The 24345-nt window shown below is 39.5% G+C and overlaps 2 protein-coding genes across 12 annotated transcripts in view; both read right to left on the minus strand.

Annotated features, from left to right (window-relative positions):
* The window catches only part of CCNT2 (cyclin T2), a 26168-nt gene extending 6770 nt beyond the window's left edge, over positions 1–19398 (minus strand). For 2 of the 9 annotated variants that reach the window (XM_042041365.1, XM_042041364.1), the window contains exons 1-9: positions 19151–19398; positions 18333–18414; positions 11747–11875; positions 11186–11246; positions 10040–10102; positions 3710–3755; positions 2239–2402; positions 360–430; positions 1–131 (exon numbers count right to left, since the gene is read on the minus strand). The exon at positions 1–131 is cut by the window's left edge. In XM_042041365.1, coding sequence (XP_041897299.1) covers positions 1–131; positions 360–430; positions 2239–2402; positions 3710–3755; positions 10040–10102; positions 11186–11246; positions 11747–11875; positions 18333–18414; positions 19151–19398 — 995 coding nt within the window. Of the gene's footprint in view, positions 132–359; positions 431–2238; positions 2403–3709; positions 3756–4522; positions 4631–5994; positions 9993–10016; positions 10103–11185; positions 11247–11746; positions 11876–18332; positions 18415–19150 lie in introns of those variants that run through there. The other 7 variants (XM_042041367.1, XM_042041366.1, XM_042041371.1 and 4 more) reach the window with 6 other exon arrangements.
* A 2987-nt stretch (positions 19399–22385) lies between these two features.
* The window catches only part of ACMSD (aminocarboxymuconate semialdehyde decarboxylase), a 39775-nt gene continuing 37815 nt past the window's right edge, over positions 22386–24345 (minus strand). For all 3 annotated transcript variants that reach the window (XM_042041141.1, XM_042041143.1, XM_042041142.1), the window contains 2 exons: positions 22775–22873; positions 22386–22555 (listed from right to left, as the gene is read on the minus strand). In XM_042041141.1, coding sequence (XP_041897075.1) covers positions 22493–22555; positions 22775–22873 — 162 coding nt within the window. In that variant the 3' untranslated portion in view covers positions 22386–22492. The remainder of the gene's footprint in view (positions 22556–22774; positions 22874–24345) is intronic.

A 24345-nucleotide genomic window follows, 5' to 3' on the forward strand; every position in this document is an offset into this window, starting at 1 on the left:
TGGAAACTTGTGTTTGCAGCTACACCAGTAACTGTATCCACCAGAATGGAATTCTGGACCAAAGACGAACCAAGAAGCGAGTTCTCAGATACCTGTCCATCACCTTTAGGTTTCTTAGCTGCCTGATTAGCCTAAGCAAAAAAGAAAGAAGTGAGAAAATACAGCTTAGAATACTTGTACGGTCCATTTGAATTTAGTTCAGAGGTGAGGAGAAAAGCTGGCTCAAGGTTTCACCACCTCCTAACCCAGACACAGGAATAAAGAGCAAGTACAGCATAACTAAACTTTTCCCCCTGGTTCATAATTCTCCTAGAAGTGCAGCTCTTCTCGCTAGACACTGTTACAGGAAAATTTCTTACCCGCCAATTTCTAATTCTCTTGAGCCTGCTAGGTGTTTTCTCCAGTATTTGCAGAAACTCGTGAGTTAGCTCTGCATAAGAAAAAGACAAGCCATTTTTACATCTGATTCTGTTAAAAACAGATAAAAGTCTAAGGTCATACAGCTTTTGCAGTAGTTACTACAGTCTGTGCTTTTAATAGCTGATTTAATATTTTAATAAAAAAATTGTTAGGCAAGTGTTGAACAAAAAAGTCTACAGTGTTTCACTGGGACAGACTTCTGACCACTACACGCATTCTGAAAAACAGGTTTAACTATAATATTTTGTTTTTACTCGTGCATAACCTTGATTTGTTAGACCAAAAACTATAGAAACAACAGTTCCTAAAATAACATACTTGCCATTCAGCCTGGACATTTTCTGTATGGAGTTAAGCTTCCTTGAAAGTATAAATTTCTAAGTCACTAAGTCTGTCATTCCATCAAACTTCAGGAACAACTAAGTACAAGCTCTGTACAAACCACAGGCATCAGACCTTTGGAAGGACTCTGTTTCAAACAGCAGCTTTTAAATAATTTGTGTTCCAGACAGAGTAGCTGGCTGTGTTAATAAAACACAGATCCTTGCAATTAGTATGCCCACAGGAAAATGCAGGTCCCCATGCTTATCAGCTGCAAATAAAAATACTTTCCACTGAGACTCAATTCTAGTCATAAGCTAAAAATAACTGGGTACAGTCAGAATTTGAATGCAAATGTACACATTTTACAGGTGTGGAAGAACTGGCTTCTACAGAACTCCACAAGCAAGTCATAACCTCAGCTGCTCCCAAGTGCAAAACTACCTCAGCTCTTTGGTCTACCCGAGTCTCTTAAACACGCCCAGCTCCATAAATGCTTGAAGAATTAACTGATGCTCACAAGAAGCTCACAGCATTCCCTCGTGGGATTCTACAAATGCAAACAATGCATGCTTACCAAAGCCACAAACCCACAGCCAGGGGGGAAGGAAGCAGTCTGGTGTTTGGAACTGCAGCTACAGCTTAAAGAAGCCCAGTAAGACAGAGACGTTTGAGCCTCCACTTTGAAGCTCACACTAGTTCTGTGCTTCCCATGACATCTACTAAATTTCTCACTTCAAAAAACACCCCCAAATTGCCATTAAGAACAGCTCAGCAGAGGAAAGCAGCAGGTAGAGGGAGTCAGTGCTGGGCCATCTGAAGCCTGGAGATCACCACCACTAATCTGAAACAAATGTTTCACTCCAGGACCAACAAAGCCCAACGCATAGATCTGAAAGCCACAGGAGCTCCCAACTCCACTACAGCAGCACACCTGGGCCCTAAATTCAGACTTCATTGTATTAAGTACTATCTTAGAAGACAGTAAACTTCTAGGTATTTGGTGTTCTAGGTGTATGCTTTCTTCAGGAAAGAAGCCATTTGACAAGAAAAAATATTTTACCACAGTCTGAGATCCCACAAGCTGTACCAAACTGTTAACATAGAACTGCCTTCATAAACACAGCAATTTTACGTACAGCTTTATGAACACTGTCACTGAAACAACACTGAGGTACCTGAACCAATCAGGCTGCATGAAATTGCACTGACAGATTTCCATCTCTCTCTCGGTTCTGAAAAGCATTTAAAAGAAGGATTCTATCCTGCACCTCCAAAAGGTATGTGGACACCCCAGCCAAGAGGATGAAACTAAAGTCTCAAAACCAAGTTTGTCTTCTGAAGCTCTCCCCACTCCTATCCCTCTCTTTCACTGAAGATACAGTACACGAAGTCAGTGAGACTTAATTTCAGCTGAAAGCTCTCACTACATACTATGTTCCCATCCTTACATGAATAAACTCTTGAATTTCAAAATGAGAAAGGAATATGACTTACCATCTAGTAGTTCTAGAGTAACTGAGGGATCTACATATTCCCACCAGTGTTTTCCATCAGTGGATACTGGAATCTCCCAGTTGGACCACTTGCAGGCCAAGTGAATGCACACACATGCTATCACTGTAGGCTTGTACTGAAGACAGAATGTGGTAAGGTGAAGGCTGTTGCACAAATTTCGTAATGAGGAACCAAAGGAAATCAAACATGTAAAACAGAAAACCCAAACAAATCAACCATTAACATACAGAATGAGACAGCTTCTCAATCAACAGCAGTTAAACATTTTGTTGAATAAATTCATAAGATATCTTAACTGCCCTAAGAAAACAATGGGTAGGGCATTTATCTGGTAGAAAAGTTTAATTTGGTTTTGCTATCAAAAGCCTGATTAACAGTAAATAAATGTAGCGGTTATTCTACTATACTTAAGTACTAAAAAGGGCAGTATAATATGGTCAATTAAAATTCTGCAGTAAAATGCACAGAGCTGATTGTGCAGTCTCTGAATGAGACAATCACGATCCCCAGCAGTTCCACAGAAGCCAGGTGAGTTACTTGTGGGCTTTGCTTTCACCAGGCCCGGATTTGTGACATTTGTGACCTTGTCTTCAGCTTCCAGCACCACAAACACATTGGTTCACTTTCACTGCTCTAGCATAACTTCTCTTAACAGCTGTTTAAGTACAGAATCTTTCCCATCAAGGAACCACCAGGATTTATTTATTTATTTTGAACAGTTCTAATAACCAGAAGATACTGTTTAAAAACAGTATCTACACAAAATGTAATCCTCTTAAATAAAGGTGAAGTAGTTTTGCAAGAGGCAAATTGAAGTAATCAAAAAATCCAGACTGAAGTCTGCTCTTTAATTCTTTCTATTACAGGCTGTGTCTATAAAACACCCATCTGAAATCCCAGAACTATAAATTTATCTAAGTACTTAAGTTTTAAAACTATATATTAAGATTAAAGAGCTGTCTCTAAAAGAAATAACATTGTGCGAGTACTAGTCTATCTACAAAGAAAAATCAGCTATTTGAAAATATCTTAGGCCCACTAGAATTTTATAAGTTAAGACTGGATCAATGTACTTAAAGTTAAGAGAAAACTGCCATTAACTACAAGTGTAAACTAAAAATAGTTTTGTACTTACCAAGATGCTCGGATTTCTAGGTTAAGTTTATCTCTTTGTAATCTTTAGCTGCTATTCAGGCTACCAGTTTTAGACTTATGCACTCACAATCGAGAAAAAGTCATCAGAAAGCACCACTACACTTCTCATTGTGCATTTAAGCCCTTTGTGCCGTCAGGCCCTTGTCCAATACACCGCACTGCAGGCGGGGAGGTACCACCACTGGAGGTGGCCCAGTCCCCCGCTGCAACAAGGGTAAGACACATCAGGGGGCCCTGCAGTAAAGGAAGCTATAGTGTGCTACAACAGTGCAACAAAGAGGTTCAGGATAACAACCTGTTGGTAGCCATGAAATAGGATGTCTGTGCCAAATCCTTGCTTGCTGTAAGAAAAGAAAAACAGAGAGATTAAAGAGCTGCACTAACTTGTCAGGTTCATTCCAGAATTCAAGCAGTTTTACCTTCCAAAATCACTTCTGGGTATTTCTAAAGAAATGGTCTGACTTTAGCTAACTAGCCTTAAAAATAATCTTTTCTGAGACACAGAAGAGGCTGTTACACTCAGCACTGGAGCTGGACCTGTCACTCCCATCAGTGCCCCTCCCTCCCCCTGTACAGCCCACAGGACAGTTCCCCTCTGCTGATGTAGCCCTCCAACACCTCACAGGTGAGCACTCTCCTCTGGGAAGCGCTGCTTCCCCACCCTCACCTGCAGGGGATCCCTGCCTTAACCTGGGAGAGCAGCAGGCAGTCAGTCCCAGCCAATTCACAGCACAGCGCTCGTCCTGCTCTTGGTGAGGAGCATGGCAGGACACCCTCCCACCTCCCCGCAAACAGCCACATCTCTTTCCCAAAGCCCTGTAACACAGCAAGCCCCCATGCTACATGGGAAAAAAATTCAGAGTTTTCTGCTCCTTCTAATTAAGAGCACTGTAGTCATAACATTTTGTTCCACATTTGTTAAACCTATGGCAAAGCTTCGATAGGAAACAGACAAATTCACTTGAGTTAGTCAGAAAAAAAATACCAAAACAAACCACAGGACTGCAACATGCCAGAAATGAAAAACTGATTTAGGCTGTTACAGGCACAGAATGCTGACCCCCTGGAGTGACACCCCAATTCTCCTCACTCAGGTAAGAGAACTTACTGTAACATGCATTTAATGGAATAGCTGGGCACAAGGGGTTTAACCGCAGATTGAATGCAGCCTTCATTGAATTCTTACTTTGACACTATCACTTGAAATCAGTGCTACCTGCAGAAAGCGTAGTGTTGAATTTTACGTCAAAGGGAATACTTGTTAAACTTTTATTTTAATAATACTATTTCTATAAAGTTTGAGAAATACTACAGTGGCTTTTAAAATTTAATTTTTAAAAAGCATATTAAAATGTGATTTAACTCAACTTCTAATGATTGCCAAGGAATAAAATTCAGATTTATCTTTCTGCTACACAGCCAGGCAGTGCCATAATCTGAGAAGAATGTGGAAGTAGCAAAGTACCAGGATCTGTTCCTAAATACGAATTCTACTAATCCATAATAATCAGAAGGTGAACTGACAATGTATTAAACTATAATATTTAGTTTGCACACTGTAATAGTAATTGCATGCCAAAAAACCATGTAGTTCAACCTCTCCCTCCCATCTAAAAAAAATGTAAGGTGGAATTAAAAAAAAAAAAAAAAGTGAAATGAGACTGTCATAACAAATAACACACAATGGTTGAGTAAGACTGAAATTGACGTCTTGCTCTTCATTTTTCATCAAAGCAATGCCTAAAGGATCTTCAATGATTTATATACTCTGTAAAGTTACATGTTTGAATTAAGGGAGCGAGACCAAGAAGCATCTCTACTCTCACTGAAATGTCCCTTTTGAACAAGGAAGAAAAGCAGATGCCAGAAAACTTCTATTTAACATCAGCTTGAAAGTTGAGTAAATCAAAACACATACCTGGAAGAAAAGAATCACATCTTGAAACACACACTTTAGCCTCAATCAAAAATTACTGTGTTAAATACCTTACCTATACTACAAGTAGTATGATTCTGTTTCAACTTATTTACAGCTAAATAATAATCATTGCCAAAACCAGCAAGAAATATCAGCTCACAACTAAAGCCTTTGATAACACAAGGCACAACTGAAAATATCCGTCCCAAACTCTTCTATGTAGGGCAGCTTTGGTTTAGCAGAATCCATCAGTGAAATCAAATCTAATGAATTTTGGTTCCTGTATTTTGGTGCTTTATTTCCATTATAGTAGTGGAAAGTGCATCTCCAAATATAAATCATCTTGAAGCAGAGACTAAAACAAGCCAGCAGAGCTGCTCTTATAACTCACAAGCTGCAGGACCAATGGCTACGACACCAGCCATGAATGACCAGTTTAAGATTTTAGCATTCAGGAGAGATTTAAAACATCCATCCTGTCTCACTGCTGCAGAAGCAGCCATAAGACAGGGATTAGTGAAATAGCAATCAATATTTTGAAACAGGACTTGCTGTCTGACACACCTTCCAAAAGGCTGTCTGCAAGAAAGTGCCAGCTGGAAGCCAAAATGCTTTTTATTGGGCATAGCCACACAATTCAACCACTTGCAATTCCAAGATACCTGAGTCTTTTCTTCAACACAGCTTATCTTGGATCTTGGGATGCTCATGAAAACGTGACTGCCAAGTCCCATTAGGAGCTTGTACTGGCTATGCCTGGACCCTGACAACGTGTGAGCATTCCCCAGAAAGAGGAGACTGCAGATAAGCCAGTCAGCATCAGAAGAGAGAAGCTTGCTGAAGTCCTTCCGGCAAAAGCAAAAAGCCCCAGGCTCTGAACAGAGGGATGCTGGTGGGTGCCTGTTGTATCTGGAAAGGGCTGGAGGAGGCCATGGTGTAGGCATTCAGGTCTGAGCAGTCCTGGTGGCTTTACTTTCTTGAAAGTGTTTAAAGCTTGGGAACAGGCCCAGAAAAGCCTGAGGTCAAAGTTCAGAATGGGAAGGCCACCTGTAGCAGTGCTGGAGTGCAGCTGGTGTTTCACATCTTGCCACACCACTGAGATTTAAATTTTCCTCATGAGAACACCCTCTGAAAAAGCTGATGCATTTTCACCTCCTCTTCTGCTGACTTTGTCTTTCTCAGCCTGATTTAAGCAATGGCACCTGTGCACACAGATACTATGGGATATTTGAAGGATTTGACAGTGCAATTTCCACAAAAGATTAGTAAGGATCATGGGTGTTCGAGATACCTGATAACCTGCAGAGTAGCGAGAACAATCCTAGAAATCCTTGAGATCCCATCTCCCGTTCCAAAAGGTTGTGTTCCAGTACAGAGAAAGGAGTGGTTGAAGCCTTCCCAAGATGGAGATGAGGATACAGATTCCAAGTTTCACCAGAAGCAGGCTGAGAACAGACCAGTTTTGCACCAGAGCGTAAGAGGATCATGCCATGGTCTTGGCACCAGGGCAGTTTCACTGCTGATCATTCAAATAGTGTTGAGGGCAGCAAGGTAGTGTGACATCAGAACAGTTTTTGGTATTTTGGTGGGGTTTTTTCCCCCCTTTTCTTTTTTTCCTTTCTTCTCTTCACTCCTGGAGCATTCTTGGAATGGGCACTGAAGCTTGCTGACAGGCCCTCACATATCCACTGCCTTCAGATTCCTTGGACCTGTGGGATCCTAAGGAATGATGGTCCTGTCTCCTCTTCTCAGTCTCTTGACACTGAGGAAGAATGGTGCAGAAAAAATACTAAGCCCACACCATTTTCCTTGTCTGCTATACTGACCAAACTGCAAAGATGGAACAATTTCATTAACCCATAAGCCTCTGAACACCAGAAGGAATAACTAGATATTGTATGCCTGAACATCATGAGTCATTATGTATCCATCCAGTCACCCCTTCTCTGCAAGGATCTGTGTTGTCTAATAATACCTTCAAAAAGGCTTTCAATCTTAGAGACGAATTCATTTTTTCTTTAGTTGTATGTTGAAGCAATTATATTTATTTGCACCAATTCCCACTTACTAGTTCATCTTCAGCTTCCAGCAATTGATTCTGCTGTGCCACTGCCAGACTAGACAGTCTTCTGACAAATGACTTGGCTGAATTTTTTGAGCATCATCAACACAACCTGGGTTTTATTTTTATTTTTTTCATTTTGTTTTTAAAGCAGATAGCTTACAGCTTATTAACAGGTAACAGTGACTGCATAAAACACATTACCCTGGATGCAGGACAGCAAAGTGATGGAGAAAATCAGCCATCCTCTGAGGCACTGCAGTTTAGCCAGCAAAAGGGCCCTTTCTCACCATATGACAATGCAGTGCACAAACCCTAAGCCAAATTCTGAAGTACACTCACAGACCTCAGCTAACTTTGCTGCCTCTTTTTTGATACAGTCAGACATTACATTCCTGCATTCCTCTTCTCCCCAAACACACAGCTGGAGGTTTTAATCCTACCAGTCTTGGTTAAGTTAATCATCCTAATCAAGAAAGGTATCTCTGCCTTCTGAAATGGTGCTTTTTGTCCAAGATGATGTTACAAGAACTGGATGAAGTAACCTTGGATTTCTTTAACTTCTCAGTCAATCCCTTTAGCACTAAAGGTTTAACACTGAGAAATCTTAGGTATATTTTGAAAGCTTCAGGACTCAGATATCTGAGTGTTGCATCTACTGACACTGAAAACCCACACTGTCCAATAAATAAATGTTCAGGGATAGAGAACTAAACTCCCACCACTGTGTCTTTGAAGATAATCACTGTGCCCACAAGCCCGTATCTTTGTCCTCTCAATACATAAAACCAATGTTCCATGGCAATTATTCTGTCCTTGCTTGACTTGCATGCATGACTTCAGGTGTCATGCCTGATGTTTTAAATGAATTAGTTAATTCGTTTCCTTTTTCTTATTTTAATATAAGATACTCAAATCATGTGTTCACAGTCTACACCATTCCTAGGGACACGTCTCCCAAGGATTCCACTTGCATGCACACACACTAAGGAGCACACCTCCTTGAGTGAGCAGGTTTTCAAACATCAGAGACATTACATGCACTTTGCACCAGTCCTTGAGCTACATGGATTTTCAGCCCTCACTGAAGTCTTCAGATTTCAAGACTTGATATCACTTTAGACTTCTAAGTATTTTTTCAAGTCTGATGACATTAAATACTAGTTTTAAAATGTCAAATTTAAAAATTCACAGTATCTTCAAAGTATGAATTTTGTCAGTACAAAAAATTAGCACACAAAACACAAAGGGAAAAGCTGAACTGCCTTAGACTGGTATCTACCCTTGACTAAAGGAAATCCAGTTTGTGTAGCAGTGTGCCTATAGGCTTGAGTGAAACACATTGATGTGGAAATCCTGAGGCAATACAACATTGCCCCCACCCCTCCCCACAGCCCCAAACACCAAGCAGAAGTACAGGGGCTCCCCAAGACAGTAAAACGTGCTCACATTCACAGTGAGCAACAGCTAAGAAAACCCAGAGCAAAGCCCTACAGAGCTGCTGGTGCAGACTCCTGAGACTTCAGGTGCAACTGGACTCATGCACCAAGTCACAACCAAATCTGGGCAGAAAGCAGAGAATCATTACCTTACAGCAAGAATAGCAATAAAACTACTTTATATGCAAATAATTTACAGCACTAGTCCCACTCAGTGTCTGAAGACACTACACCAGTAAGCTACAGCAAATAAGAGACACTCTTCCTTGAAAGAACACCATTAATTCCAGCATTACTACAAAACAAATCTAGTTAACAGGATTAGGCTGTACCTAACTTTCATATATTTTATAGGGAGAAAAGAAAAACCACCAAAAACTTTGAAGCACTTAACTTTGCATTTTTCACTGCAAAACCAGCTAATGACTAAAGACTAACAACCATGGTCTAATAATTTCAAAACAATTTTTGCTTAAGAAACACAAAGTGAAAAGCTTATTTTAGATGCTTTTACAACTGATTCCTAATGTTTTTCATCCTACATCTTATAAGAGGGTGTTTTAATCTCTTTTTAAAGCTCCAAAAGAAACCAGTTTAAGAATTAAAGACATGCCAAAATGCCACAAAAATATAAAGAACAAATCAGGTTTCTAGCCAGTCACATTAATGAGCTGCATACAAGTTACAGGGTATATTTAACTAAAGGTTTGGGCTTTTGTACTACCATCCAAAACAAGTAAGCACACACTGCTCCAGAAAAACAATTAGTCACACCTATTTGCATGTAACAGCAGACTTGCTATGCACTCTCTTTATCCCTCAGTCCATTACCTGAAAAGATTGGCTAAGACAAAAAGCTGGCATTAGCCATAAATCGGCAAAACTACTTCGGAGTGAAAATCAGCAACTCAGAATGATACAGTGTATCTGGCCAATCAGTTTGCAACTGCTGACTGCTTCTGCCATTCCAGAACACATGGAACAGGTATTATTAAATTAAAGCTAACAAGAAAACAAAAAAATTATGAAGGACAGAGGACTGGACTCTTTATGAATCTCTAAAGGTTAAGATCAAGGTCTTAATAATTTTAAACACACTCCTTAGATAACATCGTTGGTAAAGATCATATTAGACAAAGAACATTACTTTAAAATTTTACTAGAAAGGTAAAAAAGGACTTACAGAAGTGGTTAAAAGTCACTGACCTCTCACTAATTGTGTACATTTCACAACATCTGTGTGTGGATGTTCAATGGTAATCTCAAAACCTGAAGAGTTACAAATACATTTCAGAATTACACATTTGCATCTGTAAAATAAAAAGCAAACCCCTTATGTTTCCCCACAGACCTAAAATACTTGCTAAACCTTTGCACCGCAGAATAAGTAACACTATTTAACTGCCTTTTGTTCTTTACCTTTCCATACTTCCGAATGGCAGATGGTAAACCCACTCTGTGATCCATTATTAAAATATTCCTCCAGTAATCTCAAATCCTGTACACACATAACCTGGGAAATTACTTATTTTTAAAAGCTGAATATATCTGAACAATTTCTAGCGAGTTAATAAGTCAGTAAAAACTGTACTGCAAACACACTGAAATGTGTGTGTGCATGTGTACTTCTACTAATTGATTTCTAGCACTTAAACATGCTGCATATATGAAAACACAAATTAAGTCAATTTGTAGATCAGTGACTTAAGAAACCTTTCTTGGCTTATGACATTGTTTTAAGAATTAGGTCACTACTGTGAGCTATTTTTTTTAACAATATACCCCAAGTGGTATTTAAGAATATCTGAGCAAGTCACTGTTCTCAGGCCTGCTGGCTGTAATTGTCTCCACAGTATTTTAAAGCCAGAAGAGTTTCTTGACAGAACATTCCACTTCAAATTTTGGAATCATCTGAATCCATTAAATGGTTACATACAACTTGTGTTGTTCAGACTCACACCTGCTCAATTATGTAATGCTTTTCTACAGAAAGGCATTTGGTACAAAGCTCTTTCCAACTGCTTCACGACACACAGAGCCAGCCTACTACACCATGTTACCTTATGGAAGAAATGGCAATGTAATTACTACTCAGAGCAAAATCAATTTGGAAGCCTACACATTTCGAACTCAAACTGTCAGAAACATCTCTTTCACAAGTACAGACACACCTTTTTTCTCCACAGTGAACACAGCAGAACTGCTAACACGAAACTAAGTTCACAGGTCAGAAGTTATACGTGGAAACAGTTAAATTCTAGTGTACCATAGCACATCAAAAATCCAGTTACTTGGGTCCCACTACCTCTTCATGTCAAGTTGGCTGCACAGGAGGTATTTAGAAATACATACCTAAAGTCTGAAGCATTATTGTTTCAAGTATAACCAGCTCTTGGGCTTGTTGAAGGTATGCCTGAAACAAACAAGCAGACAGGTGAAGACACAGCAATCAATTGCCTCAGAACTTTATTCACACACTGCCTCTTTGATACCAGCACTGGCAACACAAGACCAGTACCCAAGCCAGTGAGCACTGACAATTCTTAACAGTTCACAGTGGGGTTACTATCTTCCTCCAATACAAGCATTGCTACAAAATTCTGTTACACCTGCCTGTCATTCACAGGAAGATTAACTTAGTCTGGATCTCACACAATCTATTGCAGCAAAACATTTTTGGGAAGTCAGGTGGGTGCTATAAGAATTTCAAGATGGAGCAATCTCTTCAAGTTTCATAACAAATAAGTGAGTCTAAGAAATTACATTAAGTAACAGAAAGATTTAAATGGTGTAAAAACAAAGGCTTTTTTCTAGGCTGCAGACAGCAATAACCCAGTAAGACAATGTAACAAATCATTAGATGAAATGTCATCTTTCAAGCCATATATCTTTGAAACCATAACTTCCACCTACATCACTCTTTGTATCCAGTTGTGGCTCTTGAGGATGAAGACAGGCATTTGCTACTTTAATAACATGTTCAAGTTTCCGTGGCTGTTCTTCCACTTTTGCAGCCAAAAACAATGCCGTGGGAGACATTATCTGAAGAAGAAAAACATGTGTACTTTTAAACTTTTTACAAGCAGGACTCAAATTTTTATGGAGTCTAAACTAGCACAGCAAAGGTTTAAAAAGTTGGATTTGTGGCTTTTTTTTCAGTTTTGAAGTCATGCGAAGCAACAAAAATGTAACTAGTCATGTTTTATTTTCTAACTGATGCAATCCTCTCAGCAGCACAGGGAAAGAGCAGCATAATGTTAAATTACATTTGTGAGTAAAATGTCTGAGGTCAAACTAATTCTAGTTCAGCATAAAAAAAATATTTTGGCCCAGAAGACTTGGTCACAGTAGAACAGGCTGGTTCAAGTTAAATATACTTTGTGAGAAGGTTCATCCAATTTCTTGCACAGAGCGAGTCACTACACCATCTTTTCAGTAAAACAGCTGATCACAAGTTCTGCTAGCATTTGATTCTCCCAAAGAGTGAGAAACTTCGCAGAGAACTTTAATAAAAACAGCTTGTTATATAAACATAGGCTCTATAAGTAAAAGAAACTTTACTCTATATGTACATATATATTCTTAGAAACTTTACTATAAGCCCAGCAGTATCTGGAGAACAAAGCATAAGGATTTGTAAAACACCATTTATACCAAATGTTAGTAAAGACTACATATTACATTTAAAGATGAAAATTTATATAAAGCTCTATGTGTCATAAGGTGGCAGTTCGGTATCACCTAAGAGTTAGCTGTGAATTAGAATTTTGTTGCCTTTTGTCAGCTAGAATGACTGATGTGTGCAGACTGAACACAGCAAACAACAAATCACTGATGAATTAGGTCCTCTTTGCATGCAAAAGCTGCCCATGTTAACCAGGAATTAAAATGGCACTAGAAATCATCTAGACATAATCTGATTAAAATGGTTAAAATTAAGCCAGCATAAAGTATTTACTCAGAGACTGAAATAGCTGCTTGCTGAGTACTTAATTAATGCATGGTGCAAATAGTGCAAGTATTAGATTTCCCTTTCAATGCCCAAACAGAACTAGACTAAACAGGAGGCATAGCCCCCTAAAGTCAGGTTTGCTTTTTTTTTTGTCAGTTAGCAGCCCTTTCTTAGGCAAAAATAAAACACTTGGTATAAAAATTTGCAATATATGCAAAACTGCAACAAACTAATAAGAATTAAACATTTAAGGGATTAAATTTCAAATGTACTGAAGGAGTACTTTTTGCATCCTTAAATCACTTCAAAATGTCTACTTGGATCTTAAGTAAAAATTTAAAGTTGGCAGACTTGAAAACTGACACCCTGGGAAGGCAATACCCTTTGATGAGTAGAAGTGTGCCATGAGAAATCTAGCAAAAACCTCAATCTAAAAAACCAACTACCCAAAACAAGTCACAGGGAGCAAATTCTTTTACAAGGGAGACAAAATCCCATTTTCTTTTTAAGAATCTTGTAACCTAAGCCTGATGAACAAATGAAATAAAAACCCAAAGTGAAGTGTTGCTGAACAAGGCCATATTAGCACGTCATTTAATACTTCTGATGATTCTGTAGAAGTTCCTATACCCACAGCTTGATGTAACAACTGGAAATTCTGGAAGGAATTTCCTTTGCCAGGGACATACGACTTGAAATGTCTCATACTGGGAGATAAAACTTTTAAACAGTAAATGTAATGGAAAGACTTCCTGGAGTTCAGAAAGTGAGAGTATCAACAGCTCTGAAGTGGCAGAAAATGCCGAAGATGTCAGGCAGCACACACATGTATAACCCAACACACACATCATATAAAGGTATTTTACAGAACTCAATTTCCAACAACTGCTATGGCTGAAAACATTTCCGTTCCACAGAGGCTTTCTTTGAACCAAGTCACCAATGACCACACAATTAAATCATCAGCAAATTCTCACTCACTGTTACTCTCTGTCTGACTGCACCAAAGTTCTACTTCTTTCCAAAAAAGCACCATCAGGCTGACTTCAGGATATCTTCTCATTTACTGAAACAGATCAGACCTGGTCAAGAAGTCTCCACACAACTCCTGATCTCCAACACCTTACACGAAACACAGTTCTGGAAGCTGATTAAGTCAAGCTGATTAACTGTCATTTAACTCTGGTTCATCAGAAATCTATGTACAGCCCAATTAACTATTTCCTTCAAAAAGAAGTGCTGGCTTCTGGCCAAAGAACTTCAGGTCTTTCCATCTAGGACAAGGGTTCTCCCTCCCAGTTTAGAGTAGGCCAGTATTTTTAGCTCCCTTGGTATTGATTCAGAAAAATAGACATCCTAGTAAAATTCCAGACTTGGCACACATGTAGTCTTCAGTGAACATACCCTGCTAAGTGTATAACTGGCAAAGTTACTCAAATGCTTTCATTCATTTCCAATTACCAAAAATGGCAAAAAACCCAAGCAAAGTAGAACAAAAAAGCAAAATTAAAGAAACATACGGGACAAAGCAATAATCTTCCTATATATATCTTAATTTGGTATCAACCAAAATAATTTAGAGCAATTATATACTATGCATCCAAAATAGTCTTAAAGACTTTGAGAAATCTTCAGAACACCTGTGATACATGACATTAAACCCCACTTTATTACTAGCTGAGAAGCTCAGAAACCAAGTCCTATGGAAATACAAAAAAACCCCCCAAAACATAAGAGCCTTGTTAACACAATCCAAAAGCATTACACAGCAAGTTTCACTGGGAAATGTGGTACAAGTCCTTTTTCACTTAAAAAGTGCAAGACAGTGTAAAGACAAAGGCATTCAGAAAAATCTCAGAACACACAGGCAGCATGCACGTAGTTTTCTGAGATCTCCCTCTCTTCTAATGCCAATATTAGTATGTTTTTAGATTTGATACAGTTTAGGCTAAGACATTAAGTGCTTCCAGTCTATGAGAGGGTTTTCAAGTTTGAACACAAAGAGCTATGAGGAATTTTTTTTATTATAACCAGGAGCTCACATTGCATAAAAGCAGCAAATATGTTAAATTGCAATATTAAAACCAGAACTGAAGTACCCAAAACAGCCTCACTAGAGCTTGAAGCGTATTATGAAAGTTTTAAGAACTTTGCAAAACTGCAAAGTCAACTGTTTAATACTGTGATTTGGACAAGGCATAAGGAAGGGAATGCAGAAGGACTGAAAACAAAATACCCTCCACACAACTCACCTACCTTGCACTAGAAGGAAAAAAATTCCTCATGCAGGTTCTTTAGGCTCTTCACTAAGTTCCACTGCATGTCACAAAAACCCCTTGATATCATCATGTCTATTTTCAACTGGTTGTTTGGTATTCCACATGGCGTTTCTACGGATTATATTTAAAAACTACAGCTACCATTTGGATGCCTTACCTCTCATTGCCAGCATATGAAGGATTTTTCCCCCTTTCTGTTCTTCGAATCAGAGTGTACTGAAGAGTAAGCACCTTAAAGAACTATTTGCTATGTAACAATGTAACACACCAAGTACTATAGAAACAGTATTTGCAGAAGAATTTTAATTTGGAAGATATTTTAAAGTGTAATAGTGAGGCTAGTACTGCCTATAAAAAGCCAGCAACTCCCTCCCCATCCCAGTATTAGCACAGACTAATTTTATACTCAGCAACCCAAAGTTCCCATGCCCTGGTCAGCAACGTAGAAAGAATAATTTGTACTGAGGAGATCCACAGTAGCTCCAGTCATTTGCACAGCCAGGGAAATTAGCAGTCAGGGCATCCAACTCTGCTTCCCAGAATCGGTGAAGCAAGTTTCCATCCTCACTGGGGCACTGCAACCTTGCAAGGACTTAACCTGCCTTGACTGCAACATCAAAACCTCAATACTTTCTTCTTTGTACCTAAATGTATGTACTCTGCAGGTAATCCAGAGCAACTCATGAGTGACTTGCTAGCTCACAGTAACTTCACCAAAAAAGAGGTATTTGGCCACTTGGGTAGTACGTGTAATACATTCCCAACGAACCAAGACTACATGAACTGGTACATGCCACCCCCGTGGCTCTACAGGTTGAAGATACTGTTGGGAATTCTGTTCCCTACTCACAGATAACTCAAACTCCTGAAAGCCTATAAAACTGTTTAGCAGCAACTTTTACTTAAGAAAAAAAAAATTAAGGCAACATCTATTCAGCAACTGAGCTTCCACTAGAAGCCCTGTTTATTAACAATTAAGTGCATGTGACATACATGACATACATGTATATTTGTATAACCTGGCAGTTATACATGATCATAAATGTGCAAGTGCTTATTACCACACTAAAAACATTAATCTACCAATAAAACAAGACAACACAGGCCACATTTTTTCAGCTGAAGATTGTAAGGCATTCTGATTAATGGCCATCTAATTTTCTAGCCCCAGCCTTCAGATTCCTTCCTGCCATGGATAAACAGCACCACGTGCACACAACAAAGAAATATTAGAGATATTAGAGATATAGCATATGCTGTAGGACAGCTTATCTAGGTCTTAGCTTTAAGACCGCCTTTACTATTCATTTCTAAGGGTTACTTTCTTCTGGCAGTGATGAATACTGCTACATTTTTTAGCTTGCCAAGTACTCTGGAGATTTGATATTAAGCATTTACTAGAGTTCACTGCTTTTGCTTTCTCTACAGAGAACCTAATGGATGGTTTGGGAGTATTTTAAAAGTCCATTCACTGAGATCCTCTTTACTCTACAGAACTGTAATAAGAAAATGCTCTTGCCCGTGAGCCCACACACAAAGCCAATCTCTGGCCTTACACTCGTTAAGGAATTCAGCAAAAATCAGTATTACTGAGGTACAACCTGCAGTGGACTTGCCTTTAACTTTGAACACTATTACCTGAGAATTAATTAAACAGTACACTCCCCTCCCCTGTAATAGCTGCAGTGTCCACGGCATTCTGCCCTTACATAGCTAACTTGTGAATTTTAAGATTCATAACTTAAGCCATAGTTTTCATATAAAGAGCAATATACATTCAAACACTACTGTGCTGCCAGTTCCAAGTGACTGTCATTTGCCAGTATCCAGTGAAAACCCAAACACAGCAGCTAAAGCTTCTTGCTGCCTAAATCTAGCCTAGATTACAGCTGACAGTACAAGCAGTACTCCAGCAGGTGATATAACAGGTATGTGGGTCTATATATAAATACAGCAGCTCTACACTGAGCCATCTCTCCATTCCAAGCAGCTCTAGTTTATCAAGCCCACAACCCATCCACAGTCCCAGAACACTTTGGATGCTTCACCAGCTCCTCTTCCACCAGCTACAGATTACTGCTACATGGGCAGAATAGCAGCAGGAGGGGAGAAAGAGGAACTTGTATGGATGAACACTGCAGTTTTGGTAACAAGCTCCTGAAGTTTGAGTTTATCTCAGGTTTTGCACAAAAAATAATAAAATACACTTCTGAAATATACCTACAAACAAGTATGTATTTCCAGCCAAATAGGCACCAAATAAGATGCCCATTTGCTTAGCCAACAATAATAAACAAACTCGTGACAGAAAGAAGAGTTGGCTCTCCCTATACCCCACCGTACACCTCCCCCAAATGCAGTGCAAGGTTTGCAAGATTCTACCCCTTGGCAGATCAAGGTCTGCTCTGGCCTAGACTTAACATCTGTCACAGTCTCAATCTGTTTGTCATTAAAAGATCTAAGATAACTCATCCTTAACATTTAGTGACAAACCACCATCACTATTAACTGCTCTTGCTTAAAACAAACAAGCAAACCCCAAGAATACCTAGACTATTATGTTATTATTTTCCCACCTATTGCATCCAGTAGTGGACATAAAAAACAAACAGACATTTCCATGTTGTTATCTCCAGCTCCATACCTGTTCCAATATTCCTCAATAACAGCTAGCATTTTTACTGAAAATTTCTGTTCTTAACAACACATTCCGTGTTCAGAGTCAGCATGATCAGGTTATTAGGTAAAACAAGATTTACCTCATCAGATGGAAAAATTTTTCTTGTCTCATATGACTTATCACACCACTTAAAGACTAGACTAGCTAAAAGAATTTACACTGCTTCAGGAACAGCTACATAATCCATATGGATACACACATAACCACACTATCACTGTCAGACACACCATGCCAGAACTTCCACTGACTTCACACAAGAAAAATGTGTGTTCCTACACATTAGCCTTTCAAACTACAGCACATAAGCACCAGCCACATTTGAAACATCTAAATGTATTCCTCACACATCTGAGATGTGCTTGCTCATGGTGCCTATTTATTTATTTCGATGGCAGAAGACAAAATCTAATTGCCTCTAGTTAAAGTAATCCAAAGTTGAAAACAAGTATCATTAAAGCTTCTAAACCACTGATAAGAAGCTAGAATTCCTAAAAACAAATCGCACTTCACATTGCTGCATGTAACACTTCTCAGCCAGAAGTGACAAAATTATGGGCATATTATTACCACACATAAAATCATACTTACATTTCGATTAAATTTTGTGAAGGAATGATGCATATAAAACCTGTGCATGTAAACAATTGCAGTATTTATCGTAAGCTGAGATCTGGAAGATTAAATGAAGGAAACACTACATATTAAGAAAATTGCCTACAAGAACTGAAAGCAATGCGCTTTCCACATCAATCACTGCTCTACACATCCCGTCTTCAGCCGAAAATGGATTAGGGACGTGACACTTCAGAACTTAGCTGATATTAACACATCCTTAACTGATATTAACACGTATCGTTCCCATCTGTTTCGAAGACCATGTGGAGATTCCTACGCCAGGCTCCCCACAGTCACCCACGGAATGAAAACTCCTCAATGGGAGACATACAGTGTAACATTCTCTCAAGTGCTTTTGTTTTGTTCCAATTCAACTATTTCAGTAGGGGATTTGAGGGTTTGGCCTTGCTCTGACCTATTTTTTTTTCCCCTTTAAAAAAAATCACATTAAAGAATGACTAAAGAGGAGTTGCCCGTTTCGGGAAAAACGGGTCTGCGGACAACTGGGATTTACTTTAGAAGTGCCCCAAGCCGCAGCTACGGACACAAACGCGGCTGAAAGGGCAGGTGGGAACCCGAGTCCCTCACCCGCCGACAAAGAGCGCGGCGCGGGGGCTTCGCCAGGCTCCTCCTCCCATTCTGTGCCTCCAGGCCACGGCTCCATCCCGCGGGAGCGCCGGCCGCGGCTGCGGAGGAGCGGGAAGGGTCCCGGGGGAAAGGATCTCCCGCCGCCCCTCCACACGCGGCCCCCGCCGCCCTCATGCCCGTCCCCGCCGGCCCCTCTCGGATACACGTTGAGGCGCTGGCCCATGTCTTGGATGAGGTTGGCCGCCTGCTGCCGGTACGAGAGCTCCTTGTCGGCCTCCACGCCGCAGCGCCGAGAGGGCGTGTTCTCCAGCTGCTCGCGGCTGAAGAACCAGCGCGACGCGGCCGAGGAGCCGCCGCCGCCCCGCGCCGCGGACCCCGCGGAGCCCGCGCCCGCCGCCGCCATGACACCTCCTCCTCCTCCTCCTCCGGCACCTCCTCCCGCCGCCTCCATCGCGGCTCTCGCGAGAGCTCCCGGGCCCGCGCGCGCCCTCTGCCATAGAGTCTCGCGGCGGGGCGGCCGCGCGCCGGGTGGGGTCACGTGGGCTGCAGGGGAGGTGGGGGTGTGGCCATGGCGGCGGCGGCTGTGGGCTCCTGAGGGGTGGAATCGTGGAGCCGTGGAGTCATGGAGCCGTGGAGGCTGCAAGGCACCTCTGAGGTCATGCAGTCCGACCGTCAGCCCAGCACCGCCACCGTAACCGCTAGAAACCACTAAACCCCATCGCTCAGTGCCAGATCCAAATGTCCCTTGAACACCTCCAGGGATGCTGACTCCACCACCTCCCTGGAAGACCTATCCCAATGCCTGACCACCATTTAACTGGGTTTCTATTTCATAAGATAGTTAAAATATCTAATCTGAGTCTGGATACCTCTATACTTAAAACAACAAAGTGTAAAAAGATAAAAAAATGATAGAAGTAAGGATTCCTTTCTTAATGTAAGCAAATTGCCGAACAGCATACTTGGAGGAGGATGTGGAAAGGGAGAAAAGAAGGAAAGGTTTAGAATGCACAACTAGTTCTTAGAAAATTCCTGTCTGCTGGCAGTATCAGCATGTACACACTTGAGAAATGCACAAGAAAGTGACGGACCTTGTGTCCTTCCGGATGAGCAGCTCCAGCATGGGAGTGATTCTCCTGCAGCGTTCAGGTTGTTCTCACTGCACACTCCAAACTCAGTTATGGATTTTCAGCAGCGGCCTGAGCTTATGGATTCAGGGTTCAAAGGGAGCAAAAAGGTAAAGTTCTGATCATCACGGATGAAAATGACAGCTCCAAGTGTTCTGCTCCTATTCAGTACATGCCACTACCAGTCTGCAGTGGTTTTGTTCACCTGACGTTACATCACAATGAGTTCTTTTACACCTTCAGTGCCAATTTTATAGCAGTTGTAATTTTATAACTAGACCCAACAGAATACTGATGAAATATACAGATGTAATGCAGCACAGTCACAAATTACTTGCCTGATCTTCCAAAATGTACATCATCTTTAAGATCCTGTATGTGCAGAGGAAATTTAACCTCAAAGACTTCTCGTGTAATTAGCTGATCTTTGACTTCATATTTTTCTGTCTGTAACAATCGAGGTACAGTGTTTTACCTCATTGTTTAAATCACTGTGTAAAGCTCATGGAGTTTGGATGTTCAACTTAGATTTTTTATTCCTGCAGTAATTGGTGGAGGAGTATTAAGAATGTTCTCGTCTGACTGCAATTAGAATTTTACATTAGCTTTGTTAATGAAATGTAAAGGAAGATGGAGGGAAGCTTATATATATATCCCTCTTTAAAATCTTAACATATCAAGAATAGGTAGACTATCATTACATAATGACAGTGCATAATGAATATGATTTATGCAGGGTATGCACATTAATTAACTCCCATGCAGAGTACTGCAATCACCCATTTAGTCACAGGTTAAGGTAATTAAATACTGTTCTTGCTATTGGAGAGATTCCAGACCTTGGTCCCCAAAGATGTGACATTGCATTTTCACTAATTTAACTGGTTTCCTTCATAAAAAATTGAAGAATTAGTCCAATTAAAATGTATTGGAGGAATCACAATGTATTTTCCTCTTAAATCCATTTAAACATCTGTGAGAATCACGTATGCTGAAGGGAAATATATGAGAATGAAGTTGCCTTTCAACTTTGAAATTTAATTGAAACAATCTGGTTGAAAAATGATACATGCTCAAAACTCAATGCTTCCATGTGGATATTGAAATAAAAAAGATCAACAGAAGTCTTGGAAACTGAGGACAATAAATATTGTTAAAGCTATTTTCTGTCTCTTCATTTCCTCTTACATAAAAACTTGTTATTCTAAACCTCTTGAGCTGCTGACTGCTTCAGCTCCAACTACTGCACAGACCACTTTTCTTTTTTTTTTTGGGCGAGTTTGACTCTGTAAAGAAGGACAGAGCTTTCTTTGTAGTCCAATGGAGGTTGGGATCATCAGGAACTGCTGATGTTCAACATCCTTCAGGTTCAGTCTGTGACAGCTATGGCCAGAGCTAAAAACAACTTCTGTCTAATACTGTTTGGCCTGGAATGTTCCAAGACTGAACAGAAGAATGGTGACACCACATGTAGCCAGCAAATGTTCCCATGAGAACAAAGACTGTAAATGCTAATCTGCATTTTTCTGACTGGTACAAAATCCTCTCGGGAGGAGGATGCCTTTGCACTCACTGGATAATAATGAAAACTTGTTTCAATCAATAGTCTATAAAGCAAACCATCTTTCCATTCCTATAGCAGGACTCAAGCTAGATAGGGCATTAACACTTCAACATTTAAAGTATCCAACCTTACTTTTAGGAAGCATTATGTAAGGAATAGAACATTAACCCCTACTGTTGGTAAACACTAGTATTTATTGTGACAGTGACACACCAAGTATTACCCACACAAATACATTATTTCTGCACCTACAACCATATTGTTCAAATTGTTTCTGATGAATAAGTTCCCAGTGGTGTAGGTGGCAGCTAAAATGTAAAGTCCCGGCACAGACCTTCTCCATCCTATCACAACACTGACAAAGCAGTGCTGAGCTGAGTGTGGTGTGCTGCATTTTCCAGCAGTAGATAAAGGTGAATGTTGCCTTTTATTGGGCATCAACATTGTTTAAATTCTGTTTTAAGATTCTTTCAAATTCTGTTTGTCTGTTATAACAAAGACAGAAATATAGTGGGTACATAATTTTCTCAGTTCTTTCCTTCCTAAGAATCAAGTCCTAGTAACATGGCATTAATTATAATTCAGAGATTCTTATTACAACTTATTACAACAAGATGAAATCTCTCCTTTGTTATGAAAGCAGGGATTTCAGAATTGTTTAAAGACAGCCTAAATCCTCAGGCAATACCTGTGCATACTCATTTCCAGTATCCTGGCTTTTGTTTTGGAAATAACAGGAGACTGTCAGATAATTGTCAGTTTTATTTTTCATGTGTACAATTGCCCATGCCAGTAGAAATATCCCAAAGGATTCAGTGTTATTTCCGAAGTTTAGCCTCTTTAGTACTTCATGATTATTCAAATTGTTTTCTGCTAAGACCCAAAAATTCCAGAGCATTTCCAGCCTTGAGTTTATCCTGTAAAAACAAAACATGTATATATGTTTGCGCTTAACTCATATTTAACTCAAATGCATTTACTCGTGCTTTAAAAGGAACTGCTGCAAAGACTCTAAAGGGTCTCTTCCAGTCTTTGCAGAAATCAGTGTACTACACCGATTTTTCAGTGTTTGACCTCATGTCTCAATCCAGAGACTTAAAAAGGAGGGAAAACACCCTCAAATATAAAAATCATACCTTCAGTTTATGGTCAAAATCATCCATTGAATCAATTAATTTTCCAGGTTCCAGTTCCCCAAGTGGAAAAGGGTAATCTGTCCCCAAAATAACTTTGTCCTGGCAACAAAAAAAAATTGTACATTTTTAGTAACATTAAACAATAGCATTTAAATAATATTAATATTAACACGATACAATATTAAGTTAACATGAATATTATATTTTAAACTCGTAAATGTTAATTTTTTCAGATTTTAAGTTTTTTAAAAATTAATGTTAAACAATAGAGCACATGCTTTTTGAAATGTATAATGAACTACAAGAAGTTGTATGTCTGTATTGGACTGATTAATTATGAAAGTGAATACAAAGATCATATTTTCCACTAGGAAAAGAACAAAGCTTGAAAACAAAGACTCAAGAGTTTATTGGATGAATTTGTGTTGAGTATCTATTGCTTGGCTGAATAAAGCACAATTAGGATTTTTGTACTGTGATTGATTTTCTGTACTGTGGTCCTGGTTTGAAAGGTAACAGCCCCTGCAAGTGGTCTGCCTAAAATGCAGTGATTAATCTTGGTTAAGTGTTGCCATAATTAAATGGCCAATAAAGGATACACAGAATTCTTCCTTCTGAGTTTTGATTTACTCATTCCATGCTCTGCACTGGTGTGTGGAGTACAAAATTTGTATAAGACTTTTTGGATACATTTCTTTAAGAATCTCAGGAAGTTCTCCACCAAACTCAGAAAAGATGCTTGGATTTGCAGTCCTGAATTTGAAATTTTTGGCTAAATACATGCACACAAATTAAAGTTATCTATGGGTGAGAAGAATGTAATAAGTGTAATAAGAAATAGAAAACAATAAAAATTATCTTCCCTGTGATACTTTCAAAGATGTAATAATGGCAATGGGGGACTACTGAAAACCTGATACAGTGTAGAATTACTACAAACACTGATTTTTTTTCTTTAAGAATTTAATTTAATTTAATTTAATTTAACTGGTATTCAACTTCAGATAACAAAACCCAGATCTTATTTACAAAATTTCATATATTTCTGAAAGTCTGCAGCTTTTTTTAAATGTCATTGTCTTTGAGTGGGACTGGATATTAACTGCAGGTTTGAAACACGTACCTGAAGATCTGGGTGACGTGATATGCCTTGTTTCTGAATGCAAGCCAGTGAAAAGAAAATTCAATAAAAATCTGTGTGCAGAATCCCTGTTATCAGAGATGAAAAGAAACGGGCAGATCCTCAATAGGACCACATTGTTTGTAGGCTCATTTTCTCTCTGGAAGGATATTTCCCCATTTTGTCTGCCTTGGAGAGTGCATACTGCCAACTCTCTCGATTTTATCAAAAGTCTGTTTTCTTTTAGGCGTCATCTCCTGCAGACAGGAGTATTTGAAAACCCACAGTTTTCATTCAAAATGTATGTTTTTAAATGTCTCATGGATTTGAAGTCAAAATGATGAATTTTGGGCACTTGTTATAATGTTTGAGCTCAGTTATCAGAGTTCAATACTGAAACAGGGTGTACTAGTTTGAAAACAAACCAGTGGGAGGCACTAAGTCAGAATAA

Source organism: Corvus kubaryi, unplaced genomic scaffold, assembly GCF_017639235.1.
Source record: "Corvus kubaryi isolate FWS band 111438036 unplaced genomic scaffold, C.kubaryi_AGA036_p1.0 37396, whole genome shotgun sequence".
Lineage (NCBI taxonomy): Eukaryota > Metazoa > Chordata > Aves > Passeriformes > Corvidae > Corvus > Corvus kubaryi.